A 20,877-nucleotide genomic window follows, 5' to 3' on the forward strand; every position below is an offset into this window, starting at 1 on the left:
ACAAGCATTAAAAATGGCCTTTATATACTGCATGATACTAGAATTAAAGGCCCATACACACTGGGCGACTTTGAGCTGAAAATCGATCAAAACAGCAAGTTTGAGCGGCTTTCAGCTCAAAGCAGCCCAGTGTGTATGACCCGGCGATGAGCGCTGCTGCGCGCTTCCGCATAATCGCTGGGAAAGCCTCTCATCTGGTATTACCAGCAGATGAGTGGCTTTTAGGACCATTTTGCATAGCGCTGCGCTATCCAAAGCCTTCTTCCCCCCTCCGTCAGTGCCGGGCAGGAGGAAAGCTGCTTAGTGTGTATGCACTGAATGGCTTTCCCCACAGCGATGAATGCGACATAATCGCCCAGTGTGTGTGGACCTAAAGACTTGATTTTTAATTTCCAGCTCGTGTTAGGATTCTCATTCATAGTGCAAATAAAAAATTCTGTTCATTTTGAAGATTTTGCAAATGATTAAGTGGACTGTTAAAGAAATATGTTTTTTTTATGCATTAAATTCTTTTGTGAGTTATTACATTAGTGAAATTTAATGACCACTTACTGATCCTTTTTAAGGGAGCAACAGTCCATAATAGTTACAGCCACTTAGCATGTGACATCTACATTTCATGCTAGATTAAACCCTTGAGTATTTCAAGACAGATGGGTCTATTTACTAATTTATTGGTTTTCAACCATCAGTGCTCAGAGTTGCAGTTTCTCTGGAAAATTTTTGAGCACTTCACAATTATGTGACACAATATTTACAGAGCAAAAACACTGACTACAGTGTATATGAATAAGGCAGGGTCTAAAACTGGCATTGGTCTTTGTGTTAAAACTACTTTAAGCTTAAGTTCTTTAAGTTTATTTTCAACAAAGATAGATTTTTTTTTTCCTCCCATGAATTCTGGAAAAATGTTGCTTTTATGTGGCAGCAATACTGTTCTCATCCCAACTAGTGTAGTATGAGTCCCATATAGCAGTGGTTCCCAAACTGTGTGCCGTGGCACCCTGGGGTGCCTTGTGACACTTGCAGGGGTGCCTTGGATTGGTGGTTCAGGACCAATTCAAATTTTTTATGATGCAAAACCAGTGCTTGTCACTGCCAATCCTAACATATGTGGACAAATAGAAGTGAATCTGGTCCCTCAAAACATAACTGACCCTAAAGATGACATTTAACTAATTTTACTTATACTTACAATAAGAAAGTTTGGTACTTATGTAGTATCTGGGCGCCCAATTTTGTAATTGTATGCCTTACCTTAAGGCATACAATCAGATGCGATTTGACGCGATTTTCGGCAAAATCGCATCGAATCGCATGCGATATTGCCACTTGGATAGTGGGGAAATGAACAGGACCTTGTTAACATTGAATCCTATGGAAAATTGCATCGAATCGCATCGCATGCAGTATCGTATGCAATTTCGATGCGATTCGATGCGATTTTCCGACCCGATCTTAAAATCAGGCGCCCAGATACTACATAAGTACCGAAAGTTTTTGCCTAGGGGTGCCGTAAAAGAAATTCAGATTAATTAGTGCACCATAATTCCAAAAAGTTTGGGATCCCCTGCCGTACAGGGATTTTTGCAGTGTCAAATAACTTTTTCCCCTGCCAGAAATATGGGTGCCGGATGACTCACAGACAGTCAGGATTCCGACAGTCATTTCTCTGACAGCAGAATCGTGACTCTGTAGAGTGCAGAAAGCCTGCAAGGGGCTTAAATGCGCACAGCCCCGTCGGGCTCCTGACAGTCAGTAAGTTATACCATACCCAGAAATCTAATCGCTGCTTTTCCTCAATTGAAAGTCATGAGAAAGGGGGTTACAAACAGTGATGTCTTTATAATACAGGCGGTGGCTGAACTGAGCCACCACTTTCTCCACTCAGTACTTCTGGCTATATTAGAAGTTAAGGTGGCACTGTTTGGATTCTCTGAGGTTGTGACCACCAGGAGAAGAAGGCATTATGTACAGTACTGTACAGTATTCGGATCATCTATTATGTAGGCTACTTTGACCTAATAGATGCTTTTTGACAAACGGAACAAAGGAAAGGACCAATAGCGGCTACAGTGGTGGCGCTACAGCGCAGTCCAGTTGATGTTTCCTAGGGCCCTGTGAGGTTCAATCTAATGCACTTTGGAGAGTGAGTGGAATGAATGATCAAGTTACTGGCTTGGAACTCCCACAAATCTGCCAGTTAGGTGGAATGGCGATGGAAACTTTCAATTTAATGTTTAGATAAAACTAAAGGGTACTTATGTATTATCTGGGCTCCCATGTTAAATACACCCCATTTCTTCATACCCCTACTATCCAACTACGCATGGAGTTGATTTTATATAGTGTGGCGAGCGCAGCGAGCCACCGTGCCCGAAGCGTGGCGAGCGCAGCGAGCCCCGCGAGGGGACGCGGCCTTATAAGAAAAACGGGAGCCCAGATATTACATAAGTACCAACTAAAGTAACGGCTGGCATACAGTTCTTTGAAACAATATTTTAAATTTTCTTACAACAACGGAAAGAGCACCTACTGTATATGAAAGTCTTCTTGATTTTATACGATATCACCAAGCATTTCCGCAATGCAATATTACTAGACGCTTACCCCACAGGGGAGGTGATAAAGGGCACAGTAGTACAGGTAAGCTGCAAGTAAGGCAAAATGTGCTTTCATACTGCTAGCAGAAATATATCAATATATTTAAAAATGAGAAATTAAGATGTCTCCTGAGTGTCTTGTTATTGTCCGACGTTATCCTATATAATTAAAGGCTAACACTGCTCCTCACCTGTATAGAGTGATGGTCTGGGAACTAGAGTATGAATGAGGGTCAAACAACCAGTAACTGAGAGAAAGCCATAAATCTTTATATTGACGATAAAGAAGAGGGAAATGTGAACATGCATACTCATTCATACCTTGCTTTTTGGAGATGTAGTAGCAAGGTACTGTACAGATAAAAAGTCATTGGGGGCTTCATGATGGGATTAACATACATTTTCATAGTTATTAAGATGTTCATCCATCAAGTTCAACCTGTGTGATAATAGATTGCTAAAAATTAGATTTTTATATTATAAATTAGGGTATAAAGTTGCTTTATTGTCAATGATTTTACTCTCATCACACTTCTAAACCAGTGTGTCTGCCAGCACTGCCTTTTCAGACAATGAGTTCCAAACCTTAACTGCCCACACCGTAAAGAACCCTTTCCTTTGGAGCGTACAAAATCAACTATCCTCTAGTCTTATGGGATGCCCGCATATCCTGTTCCCAGACCTCAAGCTGAAAAGAGCGCTTTCATTGCATTACCCACATTGTGTTCACTTTGAATTTGGTGGTTCATATGATACCTTTATGTTGTCCATTGAGCTAGGGAGTTTGATGCTGCAGATTATAATATACATGCAGAGTCGATTTTTCCTTTGGTGAGAATCTCCTAGGAGTCTTTCAGGTCTTGGGGGAGATTCTCTAAACTAAAAATGCGGTAAAAAAACCCGTTATTTGGTGTTTTTACTGCATTTTGGAATGCTGTAAGTATCCCCCGCCGGGTTACCGCGACGGGGGGCATCGCCAGAAAAATCTGGCGATGCCCCATAGAAGACTATGGGCTTCTAACGTGACCCACCACCGCCCGCCCCGTACCATCCCCCGCCGCCCCGCATATGTTAGAGCTTATGTGATAATTATGTATGTGATGAGCGGCGAAGGGGGGCGGAGCTGGGCTGCGGATGTTTAAACATCCCGCCCCTTATCCTTATCTAGGTGTCTCACAGACTTTCCGGCAGCATAGTAATGGTGGCTTACAGATGCTGTGATGTTGTTTTTGTTTTTATTCAAACACAAGATACTGCAAACCTACTAGATACACTGCTTATGTAACTATCCTACCTTCATAGCCATATCTTACTAGAGACCAGTGTCAGCTCCAAAAGGAGAGCCACACCCACTGTCAGTGAGGCAGTTTGTAATTGCAGTTGGTGGCAGTTGCTAGGCCACCCCTTTTTGAATTTTGATTTGTGTTGTACCCCTCCTCTGGAGCCTCCCCTACTAGAAACACCATTATTTTAAATAATCAGTGCAATAATTTGAATATTTGCAAAAATTCTTGAATGGCTGATTTTGAGAAATTTGAAACTATTTTATCCATGTTTGAGCCTGCTCAATTATGTTAAAGTAGGTGTTCAAATGCATTTTGAGCTTTTTCTTTTTTTTAATCATCCGTGAATGTTAAGCCCTGTACACATATTAGCTAGTATCGCGCTGTGACCATATCGCCTTGGTGTTTAGTGTATACATGGGGATAAGTCGCTATGAGCAAGCTCCCAAATCAGCCCTTAATGGCCGCTGGTCGCAGGAGCATGCTCCTTCGATTATGGCTAAAAATAGCTTGTCATTGATAAAAAACGGTGCACGCTGCTATATGGTCGCTGAGCGATATATCGCTGAGCGATAATAAGCCAAAATCGCACACCTTTCAAGAGTAAACTGAAAAAAAAGTTAAGATTGTATGTAGTTATTTTAAAATATTATATAATTAATGTTTAGAAATATTTAAAGACCAAGTTTAAAGTAAGCGGCAACCCTTGTGTGCTAACGGCAAACTGGGAAAGCTAAACGATAGGGTTTGGCCTATATGATACTGATATATGGATATAACAGAAAAATAAGTACAGTAACTAGTAACTATATAGTTTGCTAGGAACACTGGCGTTATTTTATACTGTATATATTAACCATCTCAAAATACTGTAGACTTCTGAATTAAAAGCAGGAGATCCTGACGATGGGTGATTGCAACAGCATTGGAACCTCATTAATGGCACCCTAAATTACATACATTTTGATCCGAATTCGCCCCTAAAATGCACGGGTTGGGATCGTTCAGTCTACAGCAACTAGGTCGACAAGCATTAGGTCGACACTACTAGGTCGTCAGGCAGCAAGGTCGACATGGGTCTAGGTCGACATGGGTTTAGGTCGACAGGACATTAGGTCAACACCAGCATTAGGTCGAAATGGGCAAGGTTGACAGTCAAAAGGTCAACATGGGGTTTTTCCACTTAAGAGCTGCTGCATGTGCTGCATACTGTATGTACATGTGAAATTGTATACATTTCCAGCATTTCCCGTAATTGAATCAACACCCAAGTGTTAGATTTATTGCTATGACTTACATGAATATGTGTTCCTAAATGCAGTTTTCTTAAATAAAACTTGGTGCTCTGAACCACTTTTCTATTTCTTCTTATAAGTACACGCTTATAGAATTTAGGTGAAAAAATGTGCTAATATATTGATAACGTTATTAAAAAAAAAAAAAAAAAAACTCCATACACTTTTTAGAACAGGCAGATAAATAGAGTGCTCCCATTGCCAGACAAGTACATTTATTTTTTGGAGTGAGCTGAAACCTTGAAACATTTGTTTCATACTCCTGTTCAACAATGCACATCACGTCCAAAGCAGCAGAGCCATTTGAATAATATGGTCTATAAAAGTGAATTGTAAACTGAACAGCCAGGTTGTGTAATGATTACCATTGTGTTCTCCAAGCCACTTGCGACGCTCGCAGTATGTTTTAGAGAAGTCTGATGCTGTTTTGTTTTGCTCAAGTAGGCTGAGCAGAATGCTGGAAATACAAGCTTGGTGCCAGGTTCTGACAAAGAGCAAGATGTCAGCAGAAGGGTACTTGACTTTTATGACTTAGGATTTAGTTTTCGGTTTCTTCTAAGTTTGCTTTTTAGGCTTGTGTCGGTACTGTTTTTGTTGGTCAGGTATAGAACATTTTCATTTGCTGTGTTATCATTATTATTTTATTGAGAATTAGTATGTTCTTATGTTGTAATCAAGGCTATATTATGCAATAAAGCTTAAAGAACATCTGCTGTAACCTTAGCAACCAATTGAGTATTAGCTGTCATTAGTCTGGATACACTTGACTGATAACAGCTGATATCTGTTTGTTATAGGTCAAAGCACATCATTGCTCTTAGCATCATGGTATTAAATGCGATTTAGTGAAACATCTTTAGTTTGTAGTGATGAATTTGTGTGGTATAGGCAAGTTAAAGTATATCTTTAAAATATGCATGTATATATATAAAATACATTGATATTAAAAAAACGGTTTCCTCCAGATTTAAAAACAAATTAATCAATGTTGGGGCAGACAGCATTGAAGGCGGATTTCGACAAAACAGATCCGACTTTAAAACAAGACAGATCTTTTTTTTTTTTTGGAAACTGCTGTGGATTGTCGAATTCACGACCGTTTCTCGACAATCCACAGCTGTTTTCACCAACGCGCACCCTTTTTTACACTCGGCAGGGGGGACATTGAATTCCGCCTGGCGTGAAAATTGTTGAGGTGGGCTAAGTGCCAGATTCCGACTGACAAAACATTCCGACAGTCGGAATCCAAAATTGAATACCCCCCTTTATCTCATTTTCTTTTGGAAGCATCTTTTAAGTGCTTTGAATTGAAGCTGCAGGTATTACACTTTGCATTATTATTAATAATAATAGTAATAATAATAATAATTAAATCACTAATTATTTTATTTTAAACAGCTGTTTCTTCACATGCATATATTAAAGAATTTAAAATCGTTATTTTTTTTTCCCCATCAGTTTTCATTTGATTTAATTAGTGCTTAGACCAGAAATGCAGGTTAAAGAGTGCTTGGTGATCTCATAAATTGAAGTCTAGCATTTTTGCAGGCTCAGCTAATATATATGAAGATAGAGGTTATCACGGCACTAAGATTCGGTGACATCACTTGGGCAGCTTATTCGTAAGAACACAGTGATTTTGCTCTTAGTGAATACATACCCTCCAACATGACCCATTCCATTAGGTACAAAATGCTCTGTTCCTGGACTTCCCTGCCAGTGACAGTTACAGATGTGAGCCTACAGCACAGTCCAATATTCAAAGAGGGGGGGTCACATCAACTCTCAGTGATGTTTGGGATGGCAGCTGGTGTGGCTCCCCTTTTTGAATATTGGACTGTGCTGCAGGCTCACATCTGTAACTGCCACTGGCAGGGAAGTCCAGGAACAGAGCATTTTGTACCTAATGGAATGGGTCATGTTGGAGGGTATGTGAATATGGCTCCACATGTACTGAAACTGTTTATTAATATGTTAAAGCGATATCTAATTGGAATGCAATGCAGGCTAATTCAGTACATCATAGGAATACATTATTATTTTTCACAAACAGTCAGTGTAAATAGGTTTCCACATATGCAACATTGATAAATGCTTTAAGAGCACTCAAGTACAAAGTGCCTAAATTACAGTAAATGTATTTTCATAAATATTGGTTCAGCCCTTAAAATGTTTAGGTGACAGGTGTAAATCAAGAATGCACTTTCTTATGTGGTAATAAATACAATGAAACCCTTTCTGTCTAGGTTAGAAGAGTACCTGGCTCAAGTGGTCACCTACATAAAACAGAAGATGGCGACTGGGAATGGAGTGACGATGAGCTAGACGAGAATTCAAAAGATTCATTTTCCAAAGAAAAGGTCTTGTGTTTTATACCTATGGCAGTTAAATACTGTATGAAGCCCATATTTTATCATTTGTATCCTTAGATGTGAACCAGTGTTTCAACTGTCTTTTTTTCTTTTGTTTAGTCAAGAAGAATCAATGAGGACAGTGACAACACAGAGGTAAGGATGTGTCTTCAGCACCAATTAAGCTACTGCCTTATGTACAGTACAGTACCTTTAATGACTTTTACTGTTTTAATAAATAGTTAATGAATAGTACAGTATATGTAAGATTTCTTAATTACCATACAAAATTAAAAACTTTGCTTATAAGGTATCTTTTTTTAAATTTACAATATATACAAGGCGATTCAAAAACTGTGCAGGAATCGGGAAAACTGAATACTCCAGTAAGGTTCAGTTCTCCCCATTTCCTGCACAGTTTTCGAAACAAAAGGGTGTACTGCAACTATAGATATATATATATATATATATATATATATATATATATAGATAGATAGATAGATAGATAGATAGATAGATAGATATATCTATCTATATATATACTACAGCGATAAATGAATAAGTCTGTCGCGCATCCAACTGCCAATAAAAAAACCTTCCAATAGGTTCCTCAAAAACCTTCACCAACACCACATAAAACAAAATAATGGAAAGAAACTTATCAAGCGCTTGGAGTCTTGAACATGTAAGGATTCCTCCTGTTCAATAGGCATATTAAATAAGAAATAATTGCATATAATGGTGAAGTACGTATTTCACAAGAATATCATTTAATAAAAATGGCATTTAAAACATCATTAAAATATCTTCACATCATTTTTATTTTTTTTCTCTAGTTTAAGTTGTAGTTATGTTTGATTTGTGGAAAAAATAATACAAATTAGTCAATTTAAAAAAAAAATATATCTTCACATCACAGTAAAAATCAGCACTGTTTATAAAGTGCATAAAGTATTCTAAACTATGCAGAGATAGGATTACTGGATTCAATAGGAACTGACATGCGAGCAGTTCCAAGTGAGCTCAAAAGACAGTCCCCCACTGGCACTTCCGCTGGGCACTCTGTGCTTCCAAACCACGGCTCCACGGTCTCCTTTCTGATTCATATACAGTCCAGGTGGACGCTCACTTATCCCCATAGCCTACTATCAATAGCGTAATGAGACGCACATCTATGCAAATGCTATAGGCAGGCTAGATGAGGGAAACAAGTTCGAGGAAACAAGTACAAAAAAAAATTAATCAGGATAACAGTGAAACAAAACATACCTCTTAAATAGTGAACACAGCAATACAAGGTGGGACAGGCAGAGGCAGGTAAAGACACACCCACTTCCGGTGTGTCTTTACCTGCCTCTGCCTGTCCCAGATTGTACGCTCCACTGGGGCAGGGACTGATGTGAATGTTCAAATGTTCTCTGTAAAGCGCTGCGGAATATGTGTGTACTATATTAGAAACTGTTAATAAATAATATCACAACAAGCAGTCCGAGTTCAGCACACACCTCAGACGAGCTTGGACGCTATTGAATCCTGCCACAAGAGTTAAACGGACATCCACATGAAATTCAGTTTGTAAATAATGGTTCATGGTTCCACCCCTTTCCCCCTCACTTTAACTCCTGTAAATACCTCTATTGTATATCAAGAGTTTGTGTGTTTTTGTTATTCAGCCAAGGACAGGCATTACATTGAACACCTCTCCCTTTTATTATAAGGCACATAACAAGAGACACCAAAAATAGTTACCTTAAGCGATTTAATATACTCAGTTTGAGTGTATACATACATAAATAGGAGGACTTTATTTCCCAACACGAATCACTTCACTTGCAAAATTCTTGAATAATAAACAGATGGCATCAAAATTACAACAGATAAGTTAATTGTGTACATATTATATTTCTGAGCACCACCATTGCAGCCTCTAGATAATTGCTCCTAGTGTGAAGATTAATAAGACCTATCCACAGAGGCACATTATATCTTATATAAACAACATTAAAAGCAGTGATAATTAATTATAATATAAAATTATTTATTATTGTTTTTCTTTAAGTATCCCTATATTGTGAAAAAGGTTTCAATGTGTATATGAATAAAATATAATGTTTTAAATAAAACTGGTGGCCTCCTGTGGAAAATACAGTAAGTATTCACAGTGATTCACAGCACCGAACATACTTTATGGCACACATTAGAACAATACAGGGAAGGTACATAGACCTTAACATAATATTAACTGAAAAACTGAAACAGAACACAGGTACAAACTCGGACCACAAGTCACAGAACACAATACAGCTGAGATGTAGGTAAAACAAAGGTAGGTACTAGTAGCAGGTCATTGTTAGAGATTGATTACAGTTGAGAACACATACATTTACAGAATACATTTAAGAACTTTGGAATTTGGAAATACATGGATTAAGAGTCTAGTGCAGGAATTCAGTAGTGCTGTTGAAGGAAATATAACTCAGGTTTGTATATTCTGACGACTGCGCTATGATAAGTTTTGCATCTTTTGATGACTGGGGTGGTATAATAAAGTTTGTATATTCTGATGTCTGGGGTATAATTCTATATATATTTGATAGCTTCTGATGGCTGAGGCAAAATAAGGTTTCTATCTTCTGATGGCTGGGATATAATAAGGTTTGTATCTTCTGGTAGCTGGGTTATAATTAGGTTTGTATCTTCAGGTGGCTGGGATGTAATAAGGTTTGTATCTTCTGATGGCTGGGATGTAATAAGGTTTGGATCTTCTGATGGCTGAGGCATAATAAGGTTTCTCTCTTCTGATTACTGGGGTATACTAAGGTTTGTATCTTCTGATGGCTGGGTATAATAAGGTTTCTCTCTTCTGATGGCTGGGGTATACTAAGGTTTGTATCTTCTGATGGCTGGGTTATAATAAGGTTTGTATCTTCTGATGGCTGGGGTATAATAAGGTTTCTATCTTCTGGTGGCTGGGATATAATAAGGTTTGTATCTTCTGGTGACTGGGTCATAATAAGGTTTGTATCTTCTGATGGATGGGGTATAATAAGGTTTGTATCTTCTGATGGCTGGGGTATAATAAGGTTTGTATCTTCTGATGACTGGGTATACTAAGGTTTGTATCTTCTGATGGCTGGGTTATAATAAGGTTTGTATCTTCTGATGGCTGGGGTATAATAAGGTTTGTATCTTCTGGTGACTGGGTTATAATAAGGTTTGTATCTTCTGATGGATGGGGTATAATAAGGTTTGTATCTTCTGATGGCTGGGGTATAATAAGGTTTCTATCTTCTGATGGCTGGGTATAATAAGGTTTCTCTCTTCTGATGGCTGGAGTATAATAAGGTTTGTATCTTCTGATGACTGGGTATACTAAGGTTTGTATCTTCTGATGGCTGGGTTATAATAAGGTTTGTATCTTCTGATGGCTGGGGTATAATAAGGTTTCTCTCTTCTGATTACTGGGGTATACTAAGGTTTGTATCTTCTGATGGCTGGGTATAATAAGGTTTCTCTCTTCTGATGGCTGGGGTATAATAAGGTTTGTACCTTCTGATGACTGGGTATACTAAGGTTTGTATCTTCTGATGGCTGGGTTATAATAAGGTTTGTATCTTCTGATGGCTGGGGTATAATAAGTTTTGTATCTTCTGGTGACTGGGTTATAATAAGGTTTGTATCTTCTGATGGATGGGGTATAATAAGGTTTGTATCTTCTGATGGCTGGGGTATAATAAGGTTTCTATCTTCTGATGGCTGGGGTATAATAAGGTTTCTATTTTCTGATGGCTGGGATATAATAAGGTTTGTATCTTCTGATGGCTGGGGTATAATAAAGTGTGTATCTTCTGATGGCTGGGGTATACTAAGGTTTGTATCTTCTGATGGCTGGGATATAATAAGGTTTCTATCTTCTGATGGCTGGGATATAATAAGGTTTGTATCTTCTGATGGCTGGGGTATAATAAAGTGTGTATCTTCTGATGGCTTTGATATAATAAGGTTTGTATCTTCTGATGGCTGGGGTATAATAAGGTTTGTATCTTCTGATGGCTGGGGTATAATAAAGTTTGTATCTTCTGATGGCTGGGGTATAATAAAGTTTGTATCTTCTGATGGCTGGGGTATACTAAGATTTGTATCTTCTGATGGATGGGGTATAATAAAGTTTGTATCTTCTGATGGCTGGGGTATACTGTTTGTATCTTCTGATGACTGGGCTATAATAAGGTTTGTATCTTCTGATGGCTGGGGTATAATAAAGTTTGTATCTTCTGATGGCTGGGGTATACTGTTTGTATCTTCTGATGGCTGGGGTATACTAAGGTTTGTATCTTCTGATGGATGGGGTATAATAAAGTTTGTATCTTCTGATGGTTGGGGTATAATAAACTTTGTATCTTCTGATGACTGGGGTATACTAAGGTTTGTATCTTCTGATGGATGGGGTATAATAAGGTTTCTATCTTCTAATGACTGGGAAAGTAAAGCAAATCCCTGATAAACTGCTTATCTTATCGGGGCTACTAGGACATCCCGAGTCAGACTATGACCTGTGATCAGCGATCACTGGGTAATAGAATATCGCCCTTAGCCATATCATTTAAAGCAGCCATTTTTAAAGCCAAAACAAAATAAATTGCTTTAAATCTCACTGCTAAATCGCACAAATCTCTGCATTTGCCACAGATTATTACCTTCTCGCAGACTGTCACATTTGTCCATTGTCCTTTTAACACAAGACTGATTTTGTTGGAAGCAGATATTCAGTGCTTATGCCCATAGATGTTTTTAGTCATCATGTTTTGTTATATTGAACATGACTTGTTATTGATTTTGGTAACAATGCAGAAATGCTGAAGCATGGAATATTTCTATTTTATGAGCCTGTTAATAATTCAGAGCTACTGTAAAATTCTGGGTTTACTGTAAAACGCTGCCACAAATGTGCACAATGCAAATTTTACAGAATTAATATTTTGACCTTCCTGCAAATGGGTTTTCCAGTTGTTATATTAGAGGTCTTTTCCATACAACACAAAGGTCATACATAAAGCTTCCCAGACGCAAAGATAAATTATAGAATCTGTTTAGTTGCTATGGACAACATCACCACTTTTTATTTTTATAAGCTTTAGTAAATGTATTCCCTTACAGCTTAAAGGTAAAGTCAGTAACAAAAGTTGTCTGAAAATATACCACCAACAGACAATATTTTAGCAAAAAAAAAATCCCCCCAGCCCCCCGCCCGCCAAACGATCACCCAGCTGTCATATTAGGCGGCAACTCCAAGAGACGGTCTGTGCGGCAGCTTCCTCCTGCCTGAGAGAGACAGGCTGCCGCTGACTGCAGGTAGGGGGATGTAGAGTGCAGCTCCTCTCAGGCCGGGCTCCTCCATGTGGCCAGGACTGTCCCAGATGCTGAGGGAAGGATGAGAGGAGAGACTGGGGGAGGGGGGGTTGTGTGTATATGCTGTGTATATGCTGTGTGTGTTTGTATGCTTGCTTATGTGTGTTTTTGTGTGTAAATGTTATATGTATGCTGTTTCTATCTGTGAGTACATGCTGTGTTTATCTATGTGTATATGTGTGTGCATGTATGCTTTATGTGTGTGTGTGTGTGTGTGTCTGTCTGTCTGTACAGATGGAGCAGCTCACATTGGAGCTGCTCCTGGTGATTCTGTCACCATTTGACAGGTCCCGCTACCTGCCGTCAGCGGATGGAAGGGCACACGCACACAAGCCGCTGCTCCCCCATCGCCGCCTGCAGCCCCCACTAACCTGCCCGTCTCCCTGAAGCAGAGACGTGCAGGGAATCCGCTCCCCATTGCCGAGATGACAGGGACATGTGAGACGCGAGCGTATCTCCATCACATGGAGCGCCTCTCCACCAGCCGGCGCCAGCTCAGGGATCTGGTGATTCTCTGAGCTGGCTGTGAGGCGCTTCATCTGTACATGCTGAGTGCATGCTATGTGTGTGAATGTATGCTATGTGTGTGTACTCTCTGGGTATATGTATGCTGGTGTGTCCATGCTGTATGTGTGTATGTATGTTTATTTGTAGAAGAATGTGTGTGTATATAAATATGTAACACGACATACGTATATGTACGGAACACACCCCCCCCCCCCATGAGAATCCTGTGCTTGGCATGTGAGCACTTAAACATAGAATTTCATTGCAGATAAGAATCACTTGACCCATCTAGTCTGTCCTAAACACATGTACTGTACATGCTAACACTAACATATGAAGAGGAAAATTTACTAAAGCTTCTAGAAAATTCTAATTCCATCTATTCCACTGCAGTTTTTCCACTGAAAGGGAACATTGAATACCCCCCATAGTGTACATTCTTTATGTTGTTCAAACAATACAACCAAGAGCTCTGTTTTTTGCTCCTAATGTCCATATAGTGTGTCCTCATCTTGGTAATGCCGCCACAGGTGTCAGAAATACTGTAGTTCTACTCCACTAGTTCATGTGGTTGCAAGATTAGCGCTAAGAGGAGAAAGTTATTATTTTTTTCTCAAATTTCATTTTAATACTCTAATATTTGAATGTGTTATAATAACATTTAAATGTACCTTTAAAGTAATTTTGTTAAACAAGAACAGGCTGTTAACAATTTTCTTTAAAGCCAAGCTTGTCATTCTGTAGAGAGTATATTAGTAAGTGACATTAAAACTTTTAATTACTGATGAAAACTAAAAAGTGCATGATTATGCATTAGAAAGGATTTGTATTGCCAGATAAATTACAGATACTGAATCCTGCTGGTGTTAAAATTACAGACTCAATTACTATTAAAGCAACCGTCATGTTGAATAGATGTAAAAGGGACATGGAAATTGAGAAATCAAAGTATGAAATGGCTCTGTTGCTTTACCGGAATATTAAAAGTGATCAGTTATTTAAAAAGCCATTTACACGCCCGTAATCAGCAGCCTAAGACGCAGCAGCATTGATGCAAAATATTATATTAAACATTTTTTTGAGTTTTTATAGAGAATTACAATTACATTTCTTCACATAAATTTTATTCTCTAGTCTTCAATGAACGCATTTAACTTAATTGTTTTTATGTGCAATTTTGGGATATTGTAGACACCTGCAGCTGCGGCTCATTAGTAAATATGGTTATAATTATCATCATTAGAAAAAAACATAAAAAATGCACACGCCATTGATAAGATCCGCAAAAGTGATATATCAGCCTTATGCTGGGTGAATCCCGGCACCACCAATATTGTTAACTATATCAGGGGTGCTGCTGGGCAAACTGTATAGTGCATACACACTGACTGATATCGTTAACAATATAATTTCAGCGGGACCCTAAATGCATCGTTGACTACATAGTCAACATTGAACTGCATGTACAGATGATGAGGATGGGGGTCATTAATGATGCGTGGGAGCATGCATCGTTAATGATATTGAGCATACACACGGGCTGTTGTTTGTGATATATTGTTAACGATGTCAGTATTGTGTATATCGTTAGAGTGTATTCAGCATTAGATGTGCATTTTAAAAGAAAATTAGAGCTGAATTAGAGCTAAAATTATGATCACTAGAGACAGGATTATATGCAACAAAAAAAGCTTGAAATATGCATGCAAATATGCATGAAAAATACTTAAAATATGCATGAAAAGTGTTAAAATATGCTACATTAAATAATAAAAAAAGTAATTTTTTTACTTATTTATTTAAAAATCAGCATACAATTAGTTGCAAATAAACCTCAAAAATAGGCCCACAGCGTCTGCAGATGTCTAGTGCTATACACCGGATTTTTTTTCTTCCTGGCTGCTACAGCAGACTGCAGCGTCTAAAGCTCTTCTTGCATCAACTACACGGACCCTCATCTCCAGCGCCGATGGATCAAATGTCAGCATAGCGTTTGAGGGCAGCGCAGTGGAAGGCTTCCTCCCTGCGCCGCATACTCACTGTGAGCATTTCCTCTGCGTTGCGTGATGTCACAACCCTTCTGCCCGCCTCCTCTGCTGCAGAAGTCTGTCTCTTGGTGTAAAGGCCCAGGCCAGGGGCAGGCAAAGGTTCAGGAGCTTCGTAATGGCATCTGCCCCGACTGACTTTTATCAACATGGATTGGCAGCCTAGAGCAGTGTCAGACATAGCGTACATCCAAGGTTCCCCACACTGCGCACATATTGCCCCAACCTGCACACTCTACCACTACCTGGCCAACAGCAGCAGGGCAAAGCAGTGCTGTGACTCACGGGTGGAAAGGGGGCAGGGCCTAAAATATGCACCATCACTAGGTTTTAGGTAAAATATGCAATAACCAGTGAGAATGGGCAAAATATGCAAATGCATATGCAAATATGCAAATGCATATAATCCTGTCTCTAAATATGACTCTTATAATAAGGCAATGATGAGTGCGGCTACATCTGTATTTTGAACAACTGTCAATGGCAGAAATACTGATTAAACTATGAAGAAATCATCATATACTGTATAAATGTTATAAAAGTATGTACTATTTCAGCTACCGAATGATGTGGCATCTGGATGATAGGTTGACAATGTCTAGATCGACAATCAATAGATCAACACCAGATTATTGACATGGTTAGCACAAGCAAAATGTTGATGTGACAATGGTCGATGGTTGGTAGGGCCAACATGCAACTTTTTGGATTTTTCTTTTCAATTTAATTTATTCTGTACCATCCACGTGGACTCTAACTGAAAATGATAATGCAAATTAAACCTTGCACAGAGCATGACGAGTGAAGTGAGCCATGGGAAGGAATGCGCTACATTAATTTAGGGTCCATCAAATCTACACATTGACACCCAAAAAAATGAAAGGTATATGTCGACCTTTTCATGTGTTTACCTTTTCAGTGTTGATCTTTTGTTTGTGTTGAACTTGTGTCTGTCAACCTTTTGGGGTCGACCTAAAATAACACACCTAAAGGACATTTATGGCATTCGTTATACTAAGATTTTTTTATTTTTAATTAAATAGGTACTCTTTACTTAGTTGGGCGCCCACGATCTCCATCGCGGGCGTCGTGGGTAAAGAAATCGCGGTGATCGCGGGCATCGCGGCCAGTACATTAACGGCCGCGACGCGATGCCCGCGATCACCGCGATTTCCCATAGGGTTCAATGTTAAATTTAGTGCTGCCCGCGATTTTACATTCAATGCTTCAATGGCCGCGATTTGGCCATAGGAATCAATGTTAAATGGGCTACAGAGCCCAAATAGGCACAATTAAAACTTAAATGTCCCCCCAAATTTGTTACGCCACCCCACGATCCACGCCAACCCGAAGCGTGGCGAGCGCAGCGAGCCCGCGAGGGGCGGCGGTACGCGTCCTCCGACCTTTTCATACCCCCACTATCCACGTCGGCGTAGAGTTGAGAATAGAATAGTGTGGCGAGCGCAGCGAGCCACCGAGCCCGAAGCGTGGCGAGCGCAGCGAGCCCCGCGAGGGGACGCGGATACCTGTGAAGCCCGCGTAGGGCCACGTTTACCTGTGAAGGTATCCGCGTCCCCTCGCGGGGCTCGCTGCGCTCGCCACGCTTCGGGCTCGGTGGCTCGCTGCGCTCGCTACACTATTCTATTCTCAACTCCACGCCGAAGTGGATAGTGGGGGTATGAAAAGGTCGGAGGACGCGTACCGCCGCCCCTCGCGGGCTCGCTGCGCTCGCCACGCTTCGGGTTGGCGTGGATCGTGGGGTGGCGTAACAAATTTGGGGGGACATTTAAGTTTTAATTGTGCCTATTTGGGCTCTGTAGCCCATTTAACATTGATTCCTATGGCCAAATCGCGGCCATTGAAGCATTGAATGTAAAATCGCGGGCAGCACTAAATTTAACATTGAACCCTATGGGAAATCGGGGTGATCGCGGGCATCGCGTCGCGGCCGTTAATGTACTGGCCGCGATGCCCGCGATCACCGCGATTTCTTTACCCACGACGCCCGCGATGGAGATCGTGGGCGCCCAACTAAGTAAAGAGTACCTATTTAATTAAAAATAAAAAAATCTTAGTATAACGAATGCCATAAATGTCCTTTAGGTGTGTTATTTTAGGTCGACCCCAAAAGGTTGACAGACACAAGTTCAACACAAACAAAAGATCAACACTGAAAAGGTAAACACATGAAAAGGTCGACATATACCTTTCATTTTTTTGGGTGTCAATGTGTAGATTTGATGGACCCTAAATTAATGTAGCGCATTCCTTCCCATGGCTCACTTCACTCGTCATGCTCTGTGCAAGGTTTAATTTGCATTATCATTTTCAGTTAGAGTCCACGTGGATGGTACAGAATAAATTAAATTGAAAAAAAAAATCCAAAAAGTTGCATGTTGGCCCTACCAACCATCGACCATTGTCACATCAACATTTTGCTTGTGCTAACCATGTCAATAATCTGGTGTTGATCTATTGATTGTCGATCTAGACATTGTCAACCTATCATCCAGATGCCACATCATTCGGTAGCTGAAATAGTACATACTTTTATAACATTTATACAGTATATGATGATTTCTTCATAGTTTAATCAGTATTTCTGCCATTGACAGTTGTTCAAAATACAGATGTAGCCGCACTCATCATTGCCTTATTATAAGAGTCATATTGGGCGATGGGCGCCCAACTAAGTAAAGAGTACCATTAAATACATGGAAAGTCTAAAGTTTCACAATGTCCGCTTCCGCTGTCACATGTGATCGATATTCTCTTATTTTTTCCTCCCAGACTTCCACAGATAGCAATATGCAAGCACGAGTGCAGAATCTGACTCTACAAGATACTCAGGTAAGCAACCAAATAAGTTCTTTCATTCAAATAAGAAACAACCAAGAGCTCTGTTTTTAAGAAATACAAATAAGATGCAATCCAAACCAATGAAATTGCAGCAGGCGGTGCATTGGCGCTGCATTCCAGAATCGCACTCTGGGATCAAGTTTGCAACCAGCTTACTCAGACTGGCCATCACAGGCTTTGGAGGCCAAAGAAACGGCGTCTCGCGGCTCAATCCACTCCTTGATAAAGAGGTGGGAAATACCCCCATTTCTAGCAATGCCCTTCCCCAAAAGCATCTACCTGTCTATCAGACAAAGCTTTCACTATACTGCGCCACGATCGCAGAACCATTCTGCACCTGTGATCAGTATCACACATTTTTGGCAAAAAGAGAGGCCGATGCTTATGGAGTAGCATGAGACCTGTCCGCTCACTTTCATTGGGCACCTCCTGCTGCATAGTGTATTGAGTGAAGATGTATGAGGACAGACATTTTTTTTATAGAACTGCAAGGAATTTTATAGGATATGACCTGAAATGGCGCACTGCTGCCTGTGAACTGTACTTTCCCCGGTTATCACCAAATAACCCTTCAAATACCAAACACACACACAAGTGGGGATTTCCAAATCTGGGGCGCAATACTCAGATGAAATGAGTCAGAATGTCTGTATCTTCATATATCTTCAAAATCTTCAAAAGTGTTCTCAATGGCATATAGAAAAATTAAAGAAAAAAATCAGTGATTAAATATTCCTATCCCAGTTCAAAGAGAAAACATATGGAGGAAAAATATGGATGGGCGTACCCCCACTCACAGCAAGTAGGGCAATGTACACGCACGTAGCTGTTTCTTTTTCCTCTCTCCTATTGGATTCTTCTCCTCTGGGTGAATTTTATTTGTCTCCGTAGGTGGGAGTAAGAGAAGAATGATCAATGTGTAGATCTGTTATATATAGTGCACTCTAGAACACCTCGTGAGTTTGGATAAGGAAGAAAGTGTTGGTCGTACCTTACTCACCAAGAAATGAAGCAAGGTACACGTATAAAAGTTGCTTTACATATGACTATTCACACGAAGTTCAGTAATAAATATGCGTACCACACTCACGTGAAAGGATGTTTAGTAAATGCCCTTAGCGTGTTCTTTTCCTTTCAGGATTATGCTTCACTGTGATACCATATTTTTCTCCATTGAAGTGGTATATATTAAAGTGAAATAATAAATAAATATATATCGTGTTAATGGATTTATATTTTAAGTAATCGTATACCCCTAAAAAAGAAGAAGAAGGTATATATAGAAAGTGACTGTGTCTCTAATTTTAATGATTAAAGTGGATGGAGGTACTAGTATCGTACCGTGACTCACACTCTGTTGTGTAGAAGAACACCCAGAAAGGTATCTTTATAGGAGATAGATCTACTCTACCACGTGTTGTGCGTGCTTATAAAAATCACATATATACCAAAGATATTCTCTGAAGACAAGGTATATGCGTACCCAACTTACAATGATGTAAGTATTTCACCACATATAGCGGTCAAGACAAGACATGTCTTGAAAAAGGTGTTCTAAACACCGAAACACGTCGACAAGTACTGTGGAGAGTGAGCAGCCATCACCTTTTCCTTCCGGATGTACATTGGACACATTGTATGTATTTTTAAGAAAATCTTTTTAGACTTTTTTTAGAAAGACTTATGCTGCTTTCCCACTGCTGAAACGGGTCATTACCCGTTTTTTTTTAAACGGGTTTTTAAATGGCAAGAGCCATAAAGACCCTTTCCCACTGCAGCTTTTAAATGGTAAATTACCGGCTACGGTAAACGGTAAATTACCGGTAAGTCGGCTCCTGATTGGCCAGAAATCATTCTGAGCAGAGACGCAGAGGAAGAAGGATCTCTGCGTCTCTAGTATACAGCGGAGCGGAGCGGGTACCAGCAGCCGGGAGCAGCGCGTCTTGAAGTGAAGATGCCGGAGTGGACGCCAGAGGACAGGTGAGTAGGATTTCTTTCCCCAGGTACCCCTTTGGATTACTACGGATCCAGGACCCCGGACTCTTCAGCCCTGGAGCCCCGGACCCGGACCAGCCCCGGAACCAAGGCCCCGGAACCAAGCCACCGGACCGGACCCTGGGACCTACCTACGGGATCAAGATAGGTAAGTATCAGTGTGTTTGTGTAATGTTACATACATTACACAAACACAAACTTTTATTTCTATAATGTGTCAGTGTGTATTTATTTATCTATTTTTTTACTGTGGAAATACAAGACCCAGCGGGCCCTTTAATGCCCCGCAGGCTGGGACTTGTGGTTCTCCAAGTCCCAGCTTGCGGGGGAGGCTTGGTGGGACTCATAGTTCCACAGTTTAAAACAACAGGTTTTTCATCTATTATTTTACACAATGATCAGCCCGGTGGCCACCGCACAGGGCCACGGGGGACAGCACCAGGCTTCAGCCTGGTCAGGTAAGTCCTGGAGGGGGGGGACCCCTTCCCCACTCCCCCAGGACCCCTGGCTAGGCTGACTGGTCGGTAGGG

General features: G+C 40.2%; 1 protein-coding gene across 2 annotated transcripts in view; it reads left to right on the top strand.

Moving 5' to 3' along the window:
- Nucleotides 1–20,877, top strand: part of STK39 (serine/threonine kinase 39) — a 362,307-nt gene that overhangs the window by 164,123 nt on the left and 177,307 nt on the right. For both annotated transcript variants that reach the window (XM_083153899.1, XM_083153898.1), the window contains exons 11-13: nucleotides 7,428–7,541; nucleotides 7,653–7,688; nucleotides 18,284–18,343. In XM_083153899.1, coding sequence (XP_083010025.1) covers nucleotides 7,428–7,541; nucleotides 7,653–7,688; nucleotides 18,284–18,343 — 210 coding nt within the window. The remainder of the gene's footprint in view (nucleotides 1–7,427; nucleotides 7,542–7,652; nucleotides 7,689–18,283; nucleotides 18,344–20,877) is intronic.

The sequence above is a fragment of the Crinia signifera genome, chromosome 7 (genome assembly GCF_055691185.1).
Source record: "Crinia signifera chromosome 7, ASM5569118v1, whole genome shotgun sequence".
Lineage (NCBI taxonomy): Eukaryota > Metazoa > Chordata > Amphibia > Anura > Myobatrachidae > Crinia > Crinia signifera.